The 24,021-nt window shown below is 42.6% G+C and overlaps 1 protein-coding gene and 1 long non-coding RNA gene across 4 annotated transcripts in view; one reads left to right on the top strand and one right to left on the bottom strand.

The window, feature by feature from the left end:
• Positions 1-5,853: 5,853 nt before the first annotated feature.
• LOC308474799 lies at positions 5,854-8,021 on the bottom strand. The gene is made up of 3 exons (XR_013984973.1): positions 7,964-8,021; positions 6,377-6,701; positions 5,854-6,143 (listed from the first exon to the last, which is right to left on the bottom strand). It is a non-coding gene; the product is annotated as an uncharacterized lncRNA (long non-coding RNA).
• A 204-nt stretch (positions 8,022-8,225) lies between these two features.
• The window catches only part of MGAT4A (alpha-1,3-mannosyl-glycoprotein 4-beta-N-acetylglucosaminyltransferase A), a 54,307-nt gene continuing 38,511 nt past the window's right edge, over positions 8,226-24,021 (top strand). For 2 of the 3 annotated variants that reach the window (XM_081003427.1, XM_081003425.1), the window contains exons 1-2: positions 8,226-8,525; positions 11,137-11,461. In XM_081003427.1, coding sequence (XP_080859553.1) covers positions 11,368-11,461 — 94 coding nt within the window. In that variant the 5' untranslated portion in view covers positions 8,226-8,525; positions 11,137-11,367. Of the gene's footprint in view, positions 8,526-10,423; positions 10,516-11,136; positions 11,462-24,021 lie in introns of all 3 variants that reach the window. The other variant, XM_081003426.1, reaches the window with a different exon arrangement.

The following is a 24,021-nucleotide window of genomic DNA, read 5'->3' as shown; positions in this document are numbered from 1 at the left end:
GTATCTTGTTGGACATTACTGACTGTGTAATGTGTTAACACATGCTGGACACTATCCATGGGGATGTTAGAAGCTGCCTTACACAGAGTGAATGTCTGTGGGACAAGTGTATATGTGGAGGAGCCCTGAAACTAAGGAGAAGACAGCTAGCAGGCAGTGAAACTCCCTTGATCTGCTTTGCTTCCCCTCTCCATGATGCAATCATAGCCAGGGACCGTTGCAAATAATGGATATAAAATGGCGCTGTGTTCTACCAGCTGCTGAACAAGCTCCAGTGGAGAAAACCCTGTGTCAGAAACATTGCAGAAAAGTATTTTGTACCTCCTCTTGCCTTGGCCTTGCAGAGTTTTGAAATCCATGGTGCTGGATAGCCATCCTGAGTATTGCTAAATTCGGATATTTGGTTTGCAAGGGTGACAGAGGACAAAAAAAGGTTGGGATGTACACTAACTAGGCTGTCAGGGTTATTAACCAAACAGCCCATAGAGCACTGTGAGATTTCCTTCTGAGTAAACATGCATAAGGTTTCACTTTAAATGTAGCGTTCCCCATCAGATTGAAGTGAATGTAGCCACTGGGCAAAATCTTAACATGGCATCTATGAAGAAGTCTAGACTTGCCAAATAAGACAGCCTGTCAAGAGTCTAGGCAGGTCTACTCAGAAGTAATTCCATTGCACGTGCTTGGATACTCCCAACTATGTGTGCATAGGATTGCAGCTTTAGCAATACAAAAACATTTTGCTTGAATGCTTGCACCCAGAGTTTCTTACAAGTCATTAGTGAGGGGCAAATTGTGAGATTCTACAACGTGAACGTTTTGTTGCTCTCTGATTTATAAATGTTCCTTGAATGTTTTCGGTTAAGCAAGGTTTCTGTTATTCTCTACTTATATATATATAAGTATATATATATTTAAAAGTGGTATGATTGCTGAGGTCCCTTACACAGCCACTTTTGTTATAGGATCTTTCAATGTCTACATTTTGTTTGGATTTTCCACTTCTCTGTGTATATTGGCTCGGTGCCCAGAACACCTATCTGTGAATTGCTCTCAAACAGCTTAAGTGGATGTCATCCAGGAAAATCTTACTATTTCCTCTTTTCAGCAACAACGATCCAAAGAAGTAGTGTTTCAATAAGTTCTGTGGAAACTTTATTTGGGGCAATTCAAATAAGGAACCTAAATGTCTTCGTTTCGTTTTGCAATATCTGTCTTCCTTGCCACATTCTGCTCTTATTACTAGAGGCAAGAGTAATTAACTTTCCCTTTTTTGTACATTCTTTTGTTTTGTTACAGATACTTTATCAATCTTATATTATGCACTGCACATTTAGCAACCTAAATGATTGATGTTCTCCGAGGCTCTTGAAACCATCCTTGTACTATAGCCTTTGACTATAAAAACAATAGGCATTATCAATTGAGAAACCAGCTACATCCTAGAAATTCATCATCACTGCTATTATCTATGCCCATTTCAAAATGAGTGTCCTTTAAGGGATTATTTAATGAAGGCCAATGCAAGTGAGAGAAAACACATGAGCTATTAACTTGAGAAGAATCTCGGACCACTTAGTACAGTAAACAGTGGGCTACTTTTCTTGGGATTGTTCAAAGTGCTGAAAAGAGAACTAAAATAGACACCGCTCAAACGCTCATTATCTATGTATCAACATAGCATGAAAAGGAGGAGTATGCAGTTCAAAAAAGCCATCCATTTATTCAGAAGCCATGTTTGGTTTTGCAAGAACACAGTGCAGTGAAATCACTGGGATGTCTTTGGAGTACCCATGATATTCCCATTGTTGATGGCATAATTCTTGCTCTAATGTCCATGTTTTTACAACAACAATAGAGTTCTGTGGCATTTTACAGGCAAACAAATATATTAAAGCATAAATATTCATAGTAGAAGACTCTAACTTCCTTGCATGTTTGATGTTGGCTCTGATGAAATAGGCTCATTTTCTTCATTTTTAACATTTTCATTTAGGTGATTTATATGCCACTTTATGTTTGCTTGGTTTTTTTAAATCCCTCATCCTGAAGTGGTTTTAAAGTTCCTAAAAATGTAAGTCAAAAGACGATGCAATAAAACAAAAATATAGATTTTAGAGCAGTAGCAAGATAGCAATTAGGTAAAATATCCCATCAAATATGCAATCATGTATTTGTAGGTAATAGCTGTACCCTCACTTCTGCTGCTATTTCCCCTGTTCAAATTCATACCAGAAGGTGGTAGAAAGTTGCACACTCATCCCTGGAGGCCACCAGGCCACACCTGCAATCATTTCTACCCCAGATTCAAAAAATGGCATTAGGAAAAGGGTTAATCCCTCCTTTCTCCCAGTGCTACTGCTCTGATCACAACTGGACCATGTTGCTGTAAAAAAAACAGGGGAGGCCAATAAGAAATGATAGTGAGTCCCCGTGCAATGTGTGTGGTTTAGCCCTGCAGCAGCAGAATAAAAACGTGTATGGAATCATTTCCATTCTACCATTTTTATTTTTGCCATGTATAGTCGTGGAGGGTGGGAAACTGTCACAGGGAATCTTTTTTCCATTAGCAGGATTTGTGAGTTAAGTGCATTTCTGTATGACATCTCCTTAGCTCTGGAAGCTTCTTTGCCTTGGGCATGTGTTTTTTATTTGTTTTGCCAGTATAAGGCTGTTTCAGGTGAAAACATGAGGGAGTTTCCTTAAATTCAGGTTCTGCAACTGATCACATTCTGCCGGGGAACAGAGATACGGGGCACTTGACGCTTGAGGCAGATGGCTACCTGACCTTTTTGATGTTGAACAGTGCCTCAAGCTGATTCCAAAAGAGACTCCTGGTTTAAAATGTTTTATTGTGATTCCACATTTCCCCCCCACCTCTTTTTAGACACCCTGAATCTTTCTGAGGTACAGAATTTAACTTAGCCTGAAGTAACTGGTAGAAGATAAGGTTAGGCATAGTTTTGACTTGCTTAGTCAAAGGACAAAGGGAATTTCTCTAACTTGTTTGTTCTGAGCACATCCTGCTCCTCCCAAGGGTATTAATTTGTGCAGCTTTCGGAATTGAGTTTGATACAGGCAGGCAGGCAGGGAGAGAAAGGAAGAAAACTAAATGAAAAAGAGCTGTTATTGAGCAAAAGAGTGATTTTCTGCCACTTTTCACAGTAGGAGCTCCCAATGGTGGTTGGATTTGGTATTTTTATCCCTTCTCTAGGTAAGGGACTTCTTATTTAATCCCAAGACTGCAAATAGAGAGCCGCTGAAATAATCATCTACTCATATTTACTCAGAGAAGTCAACATCCAGGACAGAGACAAGATGGATAAGATCTTCTGTTTGCCTTACTTTCCTGGCTGAACATTGTATTATCGTTTTTTCCCATATCTAGCCCAAATTAATCCTGTCATTAACTCTTGGTATGGGTCAGATGTATTCAAGAAACATAAGACATTGAAAGGAATGCTACCAAACGCTAATAGCATGATTGAGTGAACAAGGATGAACCCCCTCCGTGACCAATGAACTGGTTCCCAGTAGGTCACAAAACCTGCCAACCATCATTAGCTTACTTTCAGCCAGATATTTCTTTTCTTCAAGCAGCTCTTTGCATGGATATAACTGTACTGCAGACTACAGAGGAGGCAGAGGATTATATCACTTCCATATGATGCCCTTTTCCAGATGTCATAATTCTGTGGTGGGCTGGCAGCTACACACTAATTCAGAGCCCAGACCATTCACAACCACACATTCATAAAGAATGTCCTGTTTGCAGGCTTCCCACAGAGAACAGGTTGTTGGACAAAATGGGCCATTGGTTTGATCTAGCAGACTCTTCTTACTTTCTTATGCCATCTTGACAATAATATGATTGAAAGGTGGGGTGTTTTATTGCCAAAACATATAATTAATTAATTAATTAATCAATCACACACACACACACACACACACACACACCCCACAACAGGAAGCATCCATTAAAAATAAATAAATCTGTATGGGGCCTGTCTTCTTGCTATTTTCACTCCTAGCAGCCATGTCAGGAAGTGTTCTTAAATGTCACCAGTATATTGGTAACAGCGTACTTTAAACTACAGCACTTTCGTCAACCGTTCTGAATGCAACCGCGACTGCAATAGGCCTTTCATTCCAGGGAACAGCCCCAGGGAAACAGCACAGCAGCCATTGAACGGAAACTCCTCCCACTCAAGTCTTAACAACACAACGTGCCTCTTTAAAAATGTGTAATTTACGAATAAACTTCTGTCTGGCCGCAGAGTTTTTTAATGGTATGTTACCATATCTTCTCTACCCTGCCGGTATAAGAATACACCTTGAAGTGCTGAAAATAATGGAGCATGTCTGTGTCAAATTTTTTCTTATAATTTGCAGCTTTGTTCCTTTCATGGCTATGAATCGCAGGAACAGAGGAATCATAATCATGACATAAATTATGCTGGCAGCGCAGCTTCGGTAGTTATCAAATTTGTCATCTCTGGCACTTCACCAACCTCAGCCGTGATTTATTAATTGCTTTGTAACTCTGCCTGCCAGTTACACTTAAATGCTTGATCTTGCCTGTCCCCAGCCCTACACATTTTAAATAGCTGTATTGTTGGCAGGTGGGATGAATGTAGAGGCATCAGGGCTGGCATCAGCATCTGGCATGGTTGGGAAACTGCCAGGGCCCACTGCTTATGCCCCCTCTTAACAACAACAACAAAACCACCCTAGTCCTTTGCCCTGTGCAATGTTGAGTGCCTGGGTCTTGCTGCCATATTTGTTTCCCAGAATGCCCCTGACGTAACGGCTCTGCAAGGCCTTAAAGACAGGAGTAGTCAAGATGGTGCCCACATTTATCAGGGTGGAGGAGTTTGGATTTGATATCCCGCTTTATCACTGCCCTAAGGAGTCTCAAAGCAGCTAACATTCTCCTTTTCCCTTCCTCCCCCACAACAAACACTCTGTGAGGTGAGTGAGGCTGAGAGACTTCAGAGAAGTGTGACTAGCCCAAGGTCACCCAGCAGCTGCATGTGGAGGAGCGGGGAAGCGAACCCGGTTCACCAGATTACAAGTCCACCGCTCTTAACCACTACACCACCAGTACCTCCTGTGGCACACATGAAAGATATCAGCATATATCGTGCTCTACCCACAAAAAGGTGCCGGAATGCACTTCCTCCAGAAAACCCATCCCAGAGCCCAAAGAGGATCTCTTCAGGCTCCAGGGAAATGGGAGGCAGTCTCCTTGCCAGCCAGAGACTTGTTGAGGCTGCTTGGCTGAGGTGAGGGGAGCTTTCCACACCTCAGCTGAGCAGCTTAACAAGCCCCCTCCCCTGCGCTGCTCTGGCTTGTGCTTGCTCACAGATGGGGACAATTCGCTGTCCAGCTTTAATTTGCTTTTGTGAATTTTTTTGGAATCTGGGAAAGCCTGTGATAATTCCTTCTAGGGTGATGTGTGCCAAACTGTCCAAATGATGTGAAGCTACTTGCGACTACATTTACAACTTTTGGAAACAGAAACGCTGTACATTTATTGTGAAGGCAGGGGAGCGGGGTGGGGGGCTCAGTGCTAGAAAACAACATGCGTCCAGTTTGCTGGTCTGCTGGGGATAAAGGACGGTGTGCACATTTCAGACAGCGCTAACTGCAAAAAGCAGGTGAAGTGCAAATCAGCACCATTGTTTACAAAAGGCACGACATAGTTGAAACCACTGAGATTTGTTCTAGTAATCAAAGCCCAGAGCAGAAATCAAAGGAAAGCACATAGTTCATCTCTATGCTTTTTAAAATTTTCTTTATTGTTATTAGAATGGATGCAATCAAAAGTACAGCTGACATTTCGTGGGAGTTTCATGAACAAGATATTGATTACAAAAATGCTAAGCATGTATGTCACAGGTGGGAGAAAATGGGGTGGCGGCGGCGGCAGAAGCCAGAATGCTTCTTCTCAAATAAAGGATGTCTAGCTCAATTCTTATTGACCAGATCTTGCTCCTTTTAATGAATTATTTGTTTCTTCTAGGATGGTTCTTCATTTCTCAAAAGTAGGCTCCCATTCTTAGAAAAGTTCCCTTATTCTTTTCCTTCATTCTTAAATTACCTTCTACTTAGTAATTCTCCTGTTTCTCTTCCCCTTTATACTTGTGAGTAAAGGAAGAAACAAGACATTACATTAGACATAGTAAGAATAATAATATACATGAGTATATTCACAAAATCTTTAGATTCATTTTGCAAAATAATATGTAACTTGAACTAGTGTGCACCACAGCTGCACCCATTTTTTAATTGCCTCTTTTCTGTGTGTGAAAAGAGAGCTGGGAGGGAAGTTATATGTACGCCCATCACACACACACAACGCACACTGTCTTACCTTGTTATTGCTCTATTTGCTCTTTGCCCACTGCTTTCTGATCATAGGTTCGTTAATGGCTTTGGTGTCATTAAAAATGCAGAGGTTTTGGCCTCAGCAGCTGGCATAGTGGGGTAAACGCTGGAGCCCACAAAGACTTGCTGCAGTTGACCCTGGCCTTCTTTTGAACATACATATTTCTATATATGCCTATATAATAAAAATGTAAGAATGTCGTCATGCAGTCCTCGGAGGATTTGCTGTGGTGCATCACAATCCTTGATTTTCATGAAGTCAGGGTGGAGTAGGGGAGCAAAAGTGAAGCAGGATTGTACAGCAGCAGTGGCTATGACATGAGAGAGAAGGGAGGGATACTGAGAGGGGGAAATTGTTGGTTTAAAACAACAGCAGACATTTGAGTAAAGCAGAGGTGGGTGAAAACAGAGGAAATTTGTAGTTTTTAACAAGGTTTGAATATTACTTTGAAATATCTGGGGGCACTGCATTCTTTCTCTCTCATGAGCCAGCTGAGGAATGGAAGAGGGAAAAGTTTGAGTACAGCAAGAAGGGAGCTACACTGAAAAGCGGAAGGGGGATGTTTTAAACAATGGCAGAAGTTTGAGTAAAGCAGTGATGGAAGAACAAGCGGCAGCTTTAAACAATGGCAGATATTTGAATAGAGCAAGCAGGGGATAACACTGAGTGGGGGAAAGTGGTAGTTTAAAACAAGGGTTGAGTACTGCAAGAAGGAAGCTGGGAAAGGTTCTGTAGCATTAGCTTCTTTGTTGTGTCCATCGCTGCTATTTATTCTTGTCAAAACCAGATTATTTTTAAAAACAATGTATCAGTATCCCTCAAGTCATTTTTTAAAAGTTAACAAAGAGATCTAATCTTTAGCTGCATCAAACATTCTGATAAAGGTACCTTCTGAAAGATCTCTCTATTAGTTGTTGGTTTTTAAAGTCCTGTTGTATGCACTGCAATTTTTCAAGGTGCTGAGCCCTTGAGAGATATAAATCTCATTTCATTTGAGCTGACAGGCACGTTGTGCCCAGGTGAGGAACAAAGGGAAGTAAGTGTGGCTACAGAAAAATGTCACCTCACACATGAAAAACTGCACTAATCTGCCACATCAGCAGTGACAATGGGCATATAACGGGTTCTATTTACTAAACAGACTTTAAATGGTAAAAATAAATTCAGATTAAATGTTTAAAATGTTTTTAAAAAAATAGTAGTATGGGCTGGCTTCTTGATTTGGAAGGTGAAAACTTGCAGCACTAATTTTACAAAACCTTCTTGTCTGGAGGAGGAAGCCAAAGAAACAATCCTGCTCAAATGAGACATTCCATTCAGAGTATTAGGGGGCAGGAAAAATCAAAGGGGAGGCTAATGTTAGACAAGAGGGTGGATCTGAACCAAAGATGCCAAAGATCCCTATCGTGACCTCACAAACCCAAGATCAGTAGATTTCAGTTTGCTGTTTCTCTCAGGAATATTGCCCAGTTGTTGGGACCTGGCAAGCCACTTCCAGCCGCAGAAAACAGCCACAGTCCTCTGAGCACTTAAGTGCCTATTGAACACAGTGGGACATTTGCAAGAACTGACCTTCTAATGAGTTTGCTCGAATTTTTCAAGGTGCAAGGATCTGCAAATTACACAGCACAAACCCCCAGCCCTCCCGCACTCCGGCTATCAATAGGAGGTGAAAGAAAACTCGCGAGATTTCTATTTAAGAAAAACCCCTAGTCCGAGACTGACATCTGACTACACCATCCGCTGGAACGTGCCATCCAGTAAAGGACGACCATTGGCTTCTTGCGCGGGTTGGGTTGGCCAATGGAGGTTCGGGTGAGGTGAAAGGAGGCGGGCGCTCAGAAGCCTAGCCGGTGTGGGCTTCTACTCCTTGGGAGTCCTCCTCAGTGGCAGCTTGGGAGAAGCGTTTCCTCTGCTGCGGTGAGAGAGGACCGAGGAGGTGAAGTCCTTTTTGTGTGTGTGGTGCAGCAGGCGAGGGCAAGGCAGCTGTAACTGCAAGGGGACTCTTGGAACGCCTCCTGCGCGGGGAGGCACGCGCGCCAAGAACACGCGCGCGCGCCTGAGAGTGTGTGTGGAACCCTCGGCTTCTCTTTCTCTCCGTGCAGGAGCAAAGGGCGGCTCCTGCGGGACCAAGGTGAGCGCACGCCAAAGCTCCGCGTCCGCTCGGGGCTCCGCTCTGCCCATTCCCGGAGGGCGAACAGGGGCTTCCTGGGGTCTTCGGCGGCCCTGGTGGGATGACTTGACGCGAGTTTGGAGCTTTCGGCTTGCAGTGGGTTTGGTATGATTATTGCTACTGGCGCGTCTGCCTGCAAGACGGCGGTGGCGGTGTCTGTGAGGTGGGCAGACCAAAAAAAATTTAATTAAAATAATAAAAAGCCTCCTTTTCTGTGTGACGAGGGAGATGCAGGCCGGCCGGCCAGCCAGCCACTCTCTCTTTGGTGCAGCCGCCTCCCCAAGTTCGTCCTGCCAAAGTCGGTCGGCGGGCGGGGAGGGGACTGTTTTGGAGTAAGTGGACTGTGCAATGCGACAGCGAGCTCGCTCTCTGGTTGTACACGCAGACGGAGGGACCGAGAGAGAGAAAGAAGGAACGCAAGAGAGGAGAAGGAGAAGGGCAAGGAGGCGGGTGGAGAGAGGGTCCGCTGGAGACTGCGTCTGTGCGTGCGTGTGAATGCGTGTACGCGGGCAAACTCGCTCTCCGCCTGCATCAGAAGGATGGGAGGGGGGAGAGATGAGCATTGGCAGGCTAGGCATGCTTTGGACCTGACTTTGCTACGGGGGTACCGTTTTCCCTGTGCCGGTGAAAATACATTCATCTTGTAACACGCTATAATTTGACACACGTTTGTTGCTGGAACGAAGTGGAGGGGGGATGATTCGGAGGGCTGGATAAATCACCTGACAGTGTATCTAATCCCCAAGGAAGCATGTGTGTTAGAAAGAGGGAGGGTTGTATGAAGCACGGGAGGTAGGAATAGACCGAGATTGGCGTGTTTATGTATACAAGAGAGGAAGAAAGTAGGAGTACGAAGTTTAGGTGAGCAGAAGACAGATTTGCATGTGACACACAGGGAGAGAGAAATGGGAGCCGTTGCAAGCATCCTGGGTGTGCAAGGCACTTTGGGAGTGAGAAGGTGGGAAAACTGTGCACAAAGATGTATGTGCATATATATATATGTCCAGGGTCAATTAATTCCAGATAACTTCTGCCCTAGTTTTTCCATCTAAAATAGAACCAATATGTATTAATAATAATGTAATGTAATAAGTACAATATTCCTTGTACTTAAATGGTTTTAATTTAACTACAGTATATGCCTCTGCTGCTGTTACTGCACTGAGGTTAGGTGTGCTGCATCTTTATATCTTGTTTCCCCATCTGTCTCCTTTCCATTGTAAGTGCTGGTTAGCTTCATGCTGCGTATGTGTGGGCTTGGGCATGTGCCCAGCAATGGGTGTTTGATTTGCTAATCCATGCTGCCACCAACTTTAACTTTGCCCATCGCTTTTTTTGGGGGGGGGGCTATGATTAGGTTTCGCAAATAATTTGGTGAAGTTATAGGAAGCAGCGCAGTTCTCCCAGTTACAGTGGGCCATAACCACCTTAGGCCTGTGACCAGATTCTTGTGTACTGCTGTAAACTATGAGTGCCGTGCCGTTAAAGTTGACGGCACTGACCTACTGATTGGGGTAACGTGAACCTGTATGTCGTTCTCTCTCTACCTTTTAGACAAGCTATTTTAGATAAAACTCTATTGAAAAGGTGTTCAAGGGCATGAATGAAGATTGAATCCTGCCTAGATCTACTAGGTACAAGCACACGATGCAAAACGTAACCCTTCCTTGGTGCATTTGGGAACTGATCCTGCAGGCTTCCCTTGATCAAAACGAATGTCAGCTACATGTAACCATGAATCTCAGAAGCATTTGTGAAACAGTAACAACTTCTGACGTTTCAAATGTTTTAACTTTCTCTCAGCTTTTCACGTGCTATAGTTACCACTTCAAGTGTACAATATGTTTCGAACACCTTAGGCTGCAAATTTAAGCACACCTACTAGGACAAAAGCACCTGTTGATGGAATGAACGCAGTAGCGATTGACTACAGAAAAGTGATTTTGTTTAAGTGAGTGGCAGAGTGAGTTAGCTGAAAAGCAACCGTTGAAAGGAGAAGGGTGGCTGTGAGATGAAGGGGGGGATGAGATGAGAGAAATGTGTTAACAAGCTGGCATGTAAATGTGTCAGCAAGTTGGCTGGATCTTGTAGGAGTCTGAGCTGCCCAGTGATACCTGGAGGATCACAAGTACTCCACCCCACCCATGTATAGGATTACACTACATGAATGTTCAAACAATTAATGTATGTTGCCAGTAATCCATAAAGACGGGGATTTTTTCCCTCAGACGGAACATAGTGGAACTCAGTTCCAACACCTCTCAGGTGGGTGCTGGCACCTTTCAGGTGGGCACCGTTGACATTCTAAGAGAACTTAAAAAAAAAGAGCACTGCATAAAACAGTCTTGTAAATTGGAGATAATGTAAATCTACAAGAGAGTAGTGGGGTAGGTGTTAAGGCTGAGAAGATGTGGCTTGCCCAAGGCCTCTTACTAAGATAATGGCAGATGGGAGGTTTGAGGCTCTGTCATTTGCAGTTCCCTCAGTCTCTTCTCTGTTCTGTGATGTGCTTCGGTTTACTACAAGACTTCTCTTCATTTTTAGACTGAAACTGTTTCCCCTTTATGCTTAGGGAGTAGAAGAACAAAGAATGAAGGGCAAACTCGTCAAAAGCTTCTGAGAGTTTGTCATTCTCCAGCGATACGTCTGCTCTGCAGGTTGCACAATGATTTGGAAATGGCAATGCCACGTTCTCCTTTTGCTTCTGGCTATGCCGTGCTAGCACTGGAATAAGTGGGCTTCAAGCCAACAGACGAAACTCAAATCCTGACTGTTGGCCAAATACAAACCATGTTGAAATGAGATGAGGCTCCGAAATGGGACTGTGGCCACTGCATTAATTTTCATCACATCTTTCCTCAGTTTGTCTTGGTACACAGCATGGCAGAATGGGAAAGGTAAGTGGAATTTTTTTCCTTGAAAAGAAATGCATAACTTTGTCTATGTTTGTTAATATAATTTAGGGTTGTGTGTGTGTGTTTTTTAAAGATTGTGTGGACATGTTGTGAGGTGGGGAATCCAGTTTTTGTGATAAAACAACCCCCATCATCCAATTAGCCATGATGGGGCTGATGGGAGTTGGAGTCTAATATCTGGAGGGCCATAGATTCTCCATCCTTATTTTAGACCAATTTCAGAAATAGTATGTTGACTGTTTCTGTCTGCAAATTTGGTGCTGCATTTGAGGGCTTAAACCCCCCCCACACACACACACAATGCAGAGCAGACCACATCCAGATTTCTGATAAATCTAACCATAGAAGGAGAGAATGAAGAGTACAGTATTAGTTTGCAGTTTTTTCTCTCTCTGTGGGTCAGTGCACACCTGACATTTGTAGGTCTCCAGCTTTTTTTACTTTCTTTTTAAATAGAGTGCAATCATAGGAGCCAACTCCTAGGGGCCGAGGTCCCTTTAGGCCCCCTAGAAAATATTTGAGGGGCCTGCCCTCCCAGTTGATGGGCATTGCCACTCATATGGTGTGCATGCACCATGTCATTTTATTTCATTCAAGTTGGACCCCCGGAGTGGAATGAATTGCTGCTTTTTATTTGATTTATGTTCAGATAGTTCTCTCAACCCTACAAGGAAATAATTTAAAGTTTATTTAAGTTTGCGACGACCAAGGTATGGTCCTGCACTATTGATCTTGGTTCCACATGGTGGGGAGGGGGGAAGAATCCCAAAGTAACTACAATTCTGAGCTGCAGTAATTATTCAGAGAATTATGTCTTTGGCCTGTTTAGTGGTAGGGTACACAAGGCCAATAGACTAATCCACAGTATTCTTTTATGAAAGATACTCACAGCATTCTAATTTTGTTGGTTAATTGCTGGGAAACTGTTTTAAAATTTGGGATCCCCTCCACTTAAAATGTTTTTAAAATTAAAAATACATAAGTAACATTTTAGAAGGGCCAAATAAATTACTTCCCACAGAAAATAGTGCTGGTAAACAAAAATTGTGTGTGGGGTGTGTGTGAGAGAGAGATTAGTGCTAATGAACTGATAGACACTCGTAACTGCTCAGTTTCCTCCCCCTTTGGTAGATGTTCCAGTGCTGTTCCCTATGACAGTGCCAGAGGTTCAGTCATGTTGACCCATTCTACTGTTGCTGATTTGGCAGATTTCAAAGGAAATATAATAGGATTTTATTTTATTTGTGTGTGCATTGCAAGCCAGACATTATTTGTGCTTGTAAAGTTCAGTATAGGGAAGTGGTAGGAAAGATCTCTCTCATACACCTGGGAGAAACTGTGCCTGCCATAGAACACCGTTCTGGGGCCAGTGGACCATTGGTACAAGGTAGCTTCATGTACGTATGTATTAGAACTGCTGCCTTTGAAACTAAAGGCTGATTTATATATCAGGGGATGTCTTTGGAGATGTGCTTCCTGCTTCTTGCTCTGCCCATTTATCAGTGTTATATCTGTGTAAGTATTCCTGGGGTCATGTCCCCTTGAGCAGAGCAAAGTTTGCATTGCAAGTAAAAATGTATAGAATTGGACTGAGAGCAGGAAAAACTGCTTTTCGAAGGGGACATGAAATACTGTAACGTTGATCGGCCAGGTGGAAAATCGCCTGCAAGGCAGGAACAAGTCTTTCAGGACTTACAGACAAGATGGTCTCTTTATAAATAGAGACCATTTGGGAATACATAAATGCTGCCTCTTGACTGATGTTTTTAGTATATTTGAAAATCTTAAATGTTTTCTAGCTTCCACGGTCCATTTCATTCAGTAGCGTTAATTTATTCATGTAGCTTTTAAGCCTTTTATTTGAGTCGCATGTCAGTCTGCCGTCTGCACTTCAGGCCAGGTGATTCTGAATTTTTTTTCTTGATAAAACTGAAAACATTTACTATAATCTGTGCAGGTTAAAATTTATTTCGCTTGGAGTTTATTTAGGCAAATCACAAAATAAACACAGTTAATAAGAGAGGGCATGCTTCACTGAAAACTCTTGCTCATTCTCTAGAGACTATTTAATATCGCATTCACGCACTTCTGTTTTAGCAGGATTTGCCTGCTTCTGACTTTCATCTCTTTAGTCAAAGAGCTATTTTCCTCTCCTTATTATCAACCTTGCAACATTTGTATCTCTTAGCATTGCTTCTTCCAAGAGGCAACTACTTATATGTAGCTTGCATGCCTAAATGTACAGTATGTATGAGTGTGATATTTGTATCCCATGCTGCATGCAAATCAGATGGCCTAAATAGTCTGTTACTTTAAGACCTGACAAAGTGCAGCAGGTTAATTCAGTTCATGAAAGCTGTGTTTCTTACACTTAACAATATCACCCACAGGGGAGAAAATGACCCTAGGTTCACAAGTGATTGATTATGACCATAAGTTATTTGCAACTCAGGTTTAAAGTTGAATGCCTTGTTAGTCTTTTTCCATAACTTAGGCTCATGTCAATGCTTAATTGTTTTTAGGCGGGTAACTTATTTCGGAATACTGCCAGGTGTGTGTGCAGGAGCCAGGCCCTGTGACCAATAGGACTTAACAGGACTGGGGCCTTCCTAAGTTTGTTCTGAAGCGGCAAGGCGCGGCCTCACAGGTGAGGCGATTGGTAACTCACAGCACCTGGTGGCAAGAGCTGGGAAGGGATATAAGGTCAGCATTTCCCTTCGGCTCTTTGCCACAGCAACACACTTCCTGCCTTGCTGTGTTTGGCTTCTTGCTTCCTGATCCTTGAACCTCGGCTTCTTGACTCCCTGCTTCTTGATCCTCGGACCCTTGGCTTCTTGACTCCCGGCTCTCTGACCCTTGGACTCTTGGCTTCCTGACTCCTGGCTTCTGGGCCCCCGTTCCTGCTCCCACCGCACCATCTTGCCCCTGGTCCTGACGTCCCCTGCCGGGACTTTGATCACCCGTGAACCGGACCATGACAAATACAGTGGTACCTCAGGTTACAGATGCTTCGGGTTAGTGTTTTCAGGTTGCGGACTGCGGGAAACCCGGAAGTTCTGGAAAGGGTTACTTCCGGGTTTCGCCGCTTGCACATGGGCAGAAGCGCCAAAATGTGTCACGCGCATGCACAGGCGCAGCACTGCGAGTTGTGGACGTGCCTCCGTCACAGATTACATCCACAACCCGAGGTTCCACTGTAATCCTGTCAACAAGCAGTACAATAGATGCTAAATTGCATTCAAAATGAAAGCCATCCTTTCGGTGTAGTACACTAGGTCACCCCTCTCTACGAGCTTAGTTCTGGTTTCAGGTTTTAAAGGCCTGTTTTTGTGGGGGTTTTTTTAACTATGTAGAAATTGTGTTTATGAAGTGGTTTCCATAGCTGCATCTATATACATAATTCAGTTGCTGAAAGCCCTGTTCCTGTTGCTATTTCTAGGGTAATACACATATCTTTTAAAATCTTTGGCACTTATCCACTACAGCAGTTATATGTGTCAAGCAGCAACACATCAGTGCTTATGTGGACCTTTTAAAACTGGAAATGGAACAGACCCCTGTGTTGGCCAAATAACCAGTAATAATGGTTCCTTACACCCAATCTTGTTAACTGCTATGCCTATGAGCACTCTATAGGGCCCATTATATATCCCAGCTTCTCTCTGTCTGCTTAAATTTTGGTCACCTGGGTTGTGCTCTTCCTGGAAGTGGTAAATGGTGTGAGCTCTCTTCAGTTGTTTGCTTCTCCCTATATGATTACCATCACTTGAGGGGGAACAGCTTGTAGTCCCTGCCCTCCCCTCTACAACACCCTCGTCACCATCTTCATTGTCACCCAGTGCTGGGAAATGAACTATGGCAGTGGGGGGGAATCTGCTATGCTACACCAGGGGTCAGCAAACTTTTTCAGTAGGGGGCTGATCCACTGTCCCTCAGACCTTGTGGGGAGCCAGACTATATTTTGAAAAAGAAAATAATAATAATGAATTCCTGTGCCCCACAAATAACCCAGAGATGCATTTTAAATAAAAGCACATATTCTACTCATGTAAAAACATGCTGATTCCCAGACTGTCCATGGGCCGGAATGAGAAGGCGATTGGGCCGGATCCAGCCCCTGGGCCTTAGTTTGCCTACCCATGTTCTACATCACACAGAGAGCTTCCGTGAGTAGAGAAGACCTGCTGCAAAAGTTGCCTTTCCAACATTGGGGAAGATGATAAAGGCATGTGGCTAATGTGTCTGTCTCTTCAGAGGGCTCTTGTGTTCTGTCATATCCTGCCTCAAAGTACAGTTGGCTGATTCCTCCTTTGCCCATTGTGTTCACCATTTTAAAAGGCGTTGCTGATGCAAGCAGTCATTGAGCAATGAATGCTGGAGGAAATGATCTGGGGGACTCCTTTGGTGAAAATCCACATCTGGTTTCCAGTGTGTCATTTGATGCATACAGTTAGCACTATACACACACACACACACCTTCTAATATGATATACTGTGCACATCTGTTGACTATTCAGATGCTACTTGTATTTGTAAGCTGACTTTGTAGGCTCTACACTTCGACCTTAATTATTCATGTTCCTCCTGAGACAGTGTCCCAAACCCCTCATTCTTCTGGCATATACAGAGGACTCAAGGGAGAGGAGGCGGCCATGTTTCACCTGTTTCCAGGCTTTGGGGATGTCAGATGTAGTTGTAGACTACCTCCCAGAACTCAATATGGTGCAAGACTGACACCCCACTCTATGAACTATTTGTGTGTGAAGGATAACTCAGTGGGAGGGCTAGGGTCCTTTTCGCTATGCATATGTGTCACTTCCTGAGCTTGAGGGCAAGAGGCTTCTGGAAGGAGTTTTGATTTGCTTCTGGCAGCCACATTCATGGACCCTTTTGATCTGCCTAACAAACAACAAATCAGCTTATTGGGCACCATGGTCTAAGGTACACACACACATACATGTGATGTGTATAGTCAGCTAAGAAATGGTTGATTGTGCATATTCCACCTTTGGCTCATAGCTGTCAACCTTCCCTTTTTTTGCGGGAAATTCCCTTATTCCAGTGCCATTTCCCACTGCTACCCCGGATTGTTAGATATCCTGTAGACTGTCCCCGGGACAGGTGAGGCTGCTGATCCCTTATTTTCGAGGCTGCTGATCCATTATTTTCACATCTGAAAGTTGACAGCTATGCTTTGGCTACGATGCTTTGATACCTTGAAATGGTCACAGACATTATCTGAAGAGAATTTGTCACAATAAGAGATGAGGAGAAGGGTAGCTATGGTGACGGTAGTGGCAGCTCAAGTTGGCAGAATGGGAGAAATTGCATCACAGTGGAGGGCTAGGAGGCAGGAAGAGTGAAGCGGAAGAGAAGAAGCAGATATATTGGGATGTGGAGGCAGCCTGAGTTTGGCAAGAGGTCCCATGGCTGGATGACTGTTTAGGGAAGCTTCTGCTGTTTGCTTTGGTACCAAAGATGATATATTGGGGAAACAATTCGGAGAAGGGAGAGCCAAAGTGATGGAGAATCCGGCAGCATGTGGTGTGCCTTCTTTTTTCTCCTCCTGTGCCCAGGGTGTTTCACAGGCTTCTTTCATGTGGAGCATGTGATCTTGTTTTCAGTATTCTATAGTTTTCTGGAGCAAATAACCACAGCAGGGTTTCCCAAACTTGGGTCTCCCATCTGTTGTTGGACTACAGTGCCCATCATCCCTAGCTAGCAGGGCCAGTGGTCAGGGATGATGGGAATTGTAGTCCAAAAACAGCTGGAGACCCAAGTATGGGAAACTGGTCCTAAGTATCGCAATTACTTTTTTTTTATTAATAATTTCAAGATAACAAAATGTCAAAACATCTCATATTCATTATTTCCCCCCCTTTCCCCCCACCTCCCCATCAAACCCTCCCCCTCCGAGACTTCCCTCAGCTCCTCTCTCTGATTTCTCAACTTATATTGTTCTCTGCATACTGTAAAATTGTATATCTCCTTATATTATCTATCGACTATGTTAACAATCAATAAATTTGTGTTTTCTTATTCAAAACCTGCCAAGGAGTCCAATTCATTTTGTTGTCTTTTCAAGTAATTTGTAAAAAGTTCCCATTCTTCTAAGTATCGCAATTACTAATGCAATAATCTGAATTCACCCACTATCATCCAGGAACACCCACAGTTGTCCTTCTGGAGAATCAGTTTTTACGCTGCAAATGTGCATTTGTTTCACATATCATCCTTCCGATGTATGCTTCTGTTGTGTTTTGTATCAAACCTTGGTTAGTGAAGCGAGAGCTTAACTGGTTCAGATCCCGGTTCAGATGACACACCAAGCCAAAATTTTGCTAATGCAGTGCAGCAGTAAAAAGGAACAAAGTGGTTGTGAGAGCTCTTTTCTATCTGTGAGAGCCCAGCCATTTGCATTGTCTCACAAAGCCATAGTGTGGCTTAGCACACCATGCATACATTTTCATTTGGGTGTAATTGAAATACTTTTTAAGGAATATTAGCTGGTTAAGATTTTGAAGCTGTTTGAAAATGCAATCCAAAGCTGATAGCTTGATGTAAGTAAAACACATTCCATGTGCAAACCGATTGAGAGAATAGTGGTTACTAATTAGGTGAGAAATGTTACTGGTGACAGATGGCTCTGTGTAAATTAAATGAACTGTACTACCTGATTAGAGTTTCATCTGGAGGATAATTGCATTGTCGTCTTATCGTTCTCTTCTCCGCAGTTTTTTCAGGTCAAAATGTCTCTTCAGTGCAGTGTTACATTATATATAATGATGGTCCTGTAAGTCCCAAATTAGGGCTTGAGATATCCTGATGCTAAATTATTTACCACTAAAGCCTGTGGCCCAAATCCCATTTTAACACTATTCAAGGGCTTTCAAATAAAATAGGATAGATGTGGCAACCCCCTGCATGTGCATTGCAAGAACCAAAACTGAAAAACCGAGTTAGCTTCTACAAAGTATTTGCTTTAAAACATTAATTTTTGGAAAAGTTTTTAACTAGTCAAAACTTTGTATTCAAGTCAGCTGTCTATCACAAACATTGTAAGAGCTGACATGGCTGTCTTTGCAGTTTGATATTACATAAATTGTATAACTCAAGGGGCTCAGTTGTTGGTCATTTAGCGGGAAGGGGACATATACTCAAAGTTGCAGCTATTCTGTAATAGCCCAAGTGTTTGGGTAATGCTGATACAGGTAAGTCTAGTACTTCTGTAGTACGTGGTTATTAATGTCTTATTGTTTGATGACCACCTATATCTCAAGTCTCAATGGATTGTATACTGTACTCCAACGTGCCATAATTTTATTACTTGTATGTTGTGTATACAAGTTTATGATATATTTAAAAAAATAGTAATATAAGATGCAGTAGAATATGTGGGTGTAAGATCACCTATTTTTGACTACAGGATTCAGCTGCACCACTGCTGTTGGAGGTGTGCAACTGTTCCAGGACCTTTCCGTCAAGTAGACTAGTCAGTAGTTGCCTCTGTCCTTCCCCCATCTTTTGAAGATGGGGACCTCACTTGTTCTCTTAAGAATTCTTTAAGACTGTAGACAGAGGCTCTGAGATTACATCTGCAAATTCCTTTAGTTCTCTTGGATGCAGCTCACTGGGCCCTGGAGATTTGAATTTGTCTAAAGTAGCTAAGTGTTCCCATACCACCTCCTTTCCTATCTTGGGCTGCGGCTCCCTCTCTGCATAACTTATTAAAATATTGGTAGGTTTGGCACTGTTCTCCTTTTGGGGGGGAAGACAGCTCAAGCTGTGTAATCTGCATGGCTGCCTTCCTGTTTATTGCACAGTCACCTTCCTGGTGATAGAACAAGGTACCATGTTTAGATGGGATGATCCTAGTTCCTTCCTTTGTTTCCCCCCAAATAAACTTCCCATGCTTAAAAGGCACATTGCAGCACAATTCCAGGAAGGTGACTCTACAATGACTGTAAGGCTACTGTCCAATAAAGCTACATTGCGTTCCAACTTAATTTTTCTGTTAGATTACTGGTGGGGAACAAGTACACTCCAAATATTGTTGGACTCTAACTCCCATCAGCTCCAGTGACCCCAGCAGTGCTTTTTTTTAAAAGGGAGGGGCACCTCTTTTTCTAGGAAAAAAGCACTAGAGCCTAGCCAGTGTTCAGGGTGGATGGACAACTCAAGGAGTCCAGCAACATTTGGAGGGCACAGAATCCTCAAACCTGATCTAGACTATCTTCATCACACCCACCTCCCTGCCCTTGTGATTGCTCATCCTTCTCAAATAGTGCTTTCACACTAGACCATAATCCCTTGCAGCTTTGTTTACCGTGTTTTTCGCCCTATAGGACGCACTTTTTCCCCTCCAAAAATGAAGGGGAAATGTGTGTGCGTCCTATGGGGCGAATGCAGGCTTTCACTGAAGCCTGGAGAGTGAGAGGGGTTGGTGCACACCGACCCCTCTCGCTCTCCAGGCTTCAGGAAGCTATCCGCAAGCCTTGGGAGCCCGGCGGGAGTCCCCGCCGGGCTCCCAAGGCTTGCGGATAGCAGCCTGTTCTGGGGGCTGGGGTCGGGGGAAGCTCGGGCTTCCCCTGCCCCAGCCCCTGCCTGTGGGGGAGATAAAATTTTTTTCCCTTTATTCCCCCCCCCAAAAAAACCTAGGTGCACCCTATGGGCCGGTGCGCCCTATAGGGCGAAAAATACGGTAGATTGAAGCCCTAGTGTGAAACTGACATGTTTAAATTTCTCACATTTTTTGAGGCATTCATTCATTCATTCATTCATTCATATAATGATCCAGTAACTGTCTGGTATTGCTCCATCTTGTCAGAACTTAGAAAGTCCAACTTCTTGAGAAGAACAGTCTTACAGTATCTGCAGGTATAAATTCCCCTAGAAGTATTCTACTTGTCTCTGGTCAAAGGGATATCAGGCAGATTAAATCTTTTGCCACTAGACTCACCTTCATCATTACGTTTCTGGTGGGTGTTCTCTTATTACTCTATTTGTTTTCATTGCTTTTGTAGTTAATTGGCCCTAAAACGCTTCTCTCTCTTAAACCCCCCCCCCCCATTTGCACAATAGTTCTTAAATGAGAGAAAAATTGCACTAATGAAATAAATATTTGGGGTTCTTATCTTTTCTTTTCTTTTAAAAAAACCCTGCTGCTTTTCTGGCCATTGCAATTTTAGCAACTCCTCCCCTAGTCAACATATCTTACCCAAACCAAAACATCAATTTTGCTTGATCACTGTTTAAAATAAATCTTGAAAATTTAAGCAAAAAAAGTTTTCAAAAAGTTTTTTTAAATGGTGAACAGCACCTCCCTCTCGCCCATGTCATGCCCACAGATATAAATGGAACATAGGAAGGAAAAGTGACACCCCCCCCCAAAAAAAATTCAACCATGAAAAATCAAATGCAATTCTGCTGGAGGTTGCAATGGAATAACAATTAGTGGATAGGAGCCTTCTGTCTAGAAGCATTAAAGATATGGCTGGGTGTAGGTAGATCACCCCCTTTTTCCCTACTGCTGGAAAGAATGGGTTAATTACAATCATAAGAATGACTGTTTTAGTTGAAAAGGTGATCTAAAATTTTATACAAGATATGGATGATGTATGCACTCAGATTGTATTTGCCTAGTTACCATGCTGAATAGAACCTATTCATTTTATTGACTTCAGTCTCCAATATTTTCCACTGCAGAAGCAGCAGCATATCTGGAAATTCATTGTGATCCCTGCTGAATGCAGGAATGTTGTTGATGATGATTTTATCTTCTTGTTGGGACCACTGGCAAAATCTCTTCGCATATACTATACATCCCCAGTGCCAAAATGCAAAACGAATAGCCAGGTTTTGATCAAAGAAGCAGAGCTGTAAATTAGCTTGCTGATCTCACCTGGAACTTTCAGTACATATCTTTAGGCACCAAGCAAAAATGTTCCTCTATAACCAGGCCTTTTGGCTGGTTAAACATGCTACATTGTGGGAGAGGGGGTCATTGGCTTGTTTTTGTTTTATTTATTATGTATTTTTTGTTTTCATTTTGGATTTTGATGTTGTGAACTGCCCTGTGATCTTTGGATGAAGGGTGGTATACAAATTTAATAATAACAGCAGCAACATATAAGGAAACAAATCCTCAACACGGAACTGTAGTAAAGGACTTATCTTTCCATCCAGATCATGGACTTAATTATCCTTATTGTTTGAAAGCAATGCACAGACAGAGAACCATATGCTTGCCTCATTTGACCTTCATTTGGGGCTGATCCCCCCTCCCCGTGCTAAAGTCTGAACCTCTAGCTCATAATTGATAAGAACAAGCTTTTTAGTGTTCAACACTGTATTCAGGTACATCTGTACAGGAAGTGGATGTTGCTAACACCACGTTTTTAATTGTTCCGATCTTTGCTTTTTCTGGCAACTTTCCTTTCCTTCCGCCAGCTTTTAAAATGAAGCAGTGGTTTATTTTGGTTATGGCCATGTGTTTGGGTTTCTGTGAATATCCAAGAACATCAATTGTGTCTAAAACAAGAATATCTTTGTGTTAGCAGAGTTCGCCCAACTTTGAACTTGCCTCTGAAAATCTGCAGGCTTTCAAAATATGTGTTTTTGGTTGAAATGCATGTCTAATTGTCTCTGTTCATTTGTTTGGATTCTTAACTCTTCCAAGCTGTTATACTCCTTTATTTTTATATTCATCTCACAGCCATGTTCATACAGGGAATGTTGCATCATATTGTAGCAACTTGTTTCTCGTTAACAGTCTTGGTGCGGCAGGTAGACTTATTCCCTTCGCCATCTCATTATTCCTACCTGCCTTTGCCTCTTCCAGTCACATCCTTGCAGAAAGATTATTCTGTAGCCAGATGTGTCAAATTAAAGTAACTGAATGCTGGCTTTTACTAGTCAGTAGAGATGTGACTTCGTTTGTTTTTCCACATTATATTCGACATTGATTCATAGGAATTGTTCCCCAGGCTAAAAGTTAATCAGAAGTCCTGTCTGTGCATTGGTCTCTGAGATAAAATGTCCTGTCTCAGAAAGTCCCTCTGGCATTCTGGTATGCCTCTTCTCTTAAAGACAAAAGCACATGGTTAAGCTCTTACACTGTGTTTTCATAGACATTTTAATGTTGGTGTGACTCCCAATGCACCTGTGTCTTTCAAGTGTAATATGAGAAACAATCCCTATTACTATTCCTTGGTGAATGGGGGAATAGATTGACTTGATGGATTATTTAATAGTTTAGAAGAAATTACCTAAGTGTGTAAAGTTTAGAGAGCTTTATTTACCAATTCAAAGTCTGGTTGATTGGTTTGAGGGTTTTTTTTGGGGGGGGGTTAATCTCCCCCCCCCCAAAAAAACCATTAAAGGGCTTGAGGGAACTGAATACTTCTAACAGATAATGCGTTCACAGTTTAATAAACCTGCAAAACGAAATCTAATTAAATTTGACTTTTGGCCATGTTTTTCACACCAGCCAAAGCTCTCAACCCACTTGCAGAATGGACCTGCCCATGCAATGGGATTTCCTCTTTTCCCTACCCACCAGTTTACAGCATCCCCAGACCTGCTTTTGTGCATTGGGGGACCTCTCAGAGTACATTTTTAGGCACAGACTAGAAGAAAGGGGAAGTCCTATTGTGTCCACTCATGAAGCGTTGGGTATTGCCCTTACATCTGTACAGAATTATCTAGATATATTCCTTTCTTTCTTTAATTTTCAGTTTACAGTGCAGCCTTGTACTTCTTTATTCACAACTATGTCCCGTGAAATTTAATGGGATTTATTCTCGTGTAAGTGGGCAATGTTAGAAATTAGCCCACCACCAGGCGTGTTTTGTGACTGGCGCTGGTCCAATCACAACCACGTGGAGATCTCTGGATGCCAGGCTGATGACCGGGGAAAGCAAAATGTCACTTAGAGAAGGATCTGAAATATTTGTTTTATTCTAGGTTGTTCTGTTTGATGTTTTAATGTGTTGTAAACCACTTTGAGACTTGTTATAGCGATATAGAAATGAAATCATCATCATCAGCAACAACAAATTCCATTGTGGGGGGGATATGGGGCCTAGATATTCCATTGTGGCAACTGCAACTCAGATTTATGGTCCCATTTGGTGATTAGCTTATATATCTGCTCATCTAACAATTAAAATGGGTGTAGGATTCCAGCTGCACACTTCTTTTCCAATTTAAATAGCTTGTAGAACTTTTCTTTCCTCTCCCTTTTATCTCCCTGATTGATAGTATAGGAGTAGTTGTTCTGTGTTTGGTTGCTGTTTTTTGCTTTGGTGGGACTGCTTACTCTACAGAAATTATTCACCCATGTCATGCACTCTGAATGTTGCAGGGGCAAGATAACATTAACTGTTGTGTTTTGACCTTCTCATGTGCTGCTATCATTTGTGGCTTATATCTAAGGCCTTGCCTTCCTGCTATCCTTTTTCTTATAAAACCATTAGTATAGAACCAGCATAGAAAATTGTTGCAGAGGGTAAAGTGGCTCAGATTCAGAACCGATAAAAATA

Source organism: Podarcis pityusensis (genome assembly GCF_964106645.2).
Source record: "Podarcis pityusensis genome assembly, chromosome: 4".
NCBI lineage: Eukaryota > Metazoa > Chordata > Lepidosauria > Squamata > Lacertidae > Podarcis > Podarcis pityusensis.
The sequence above is the reverse complement of the archived record's forward strand: the minus strand, read 5'-3'. Positions and strand labels throughout refer to the sequence as shown.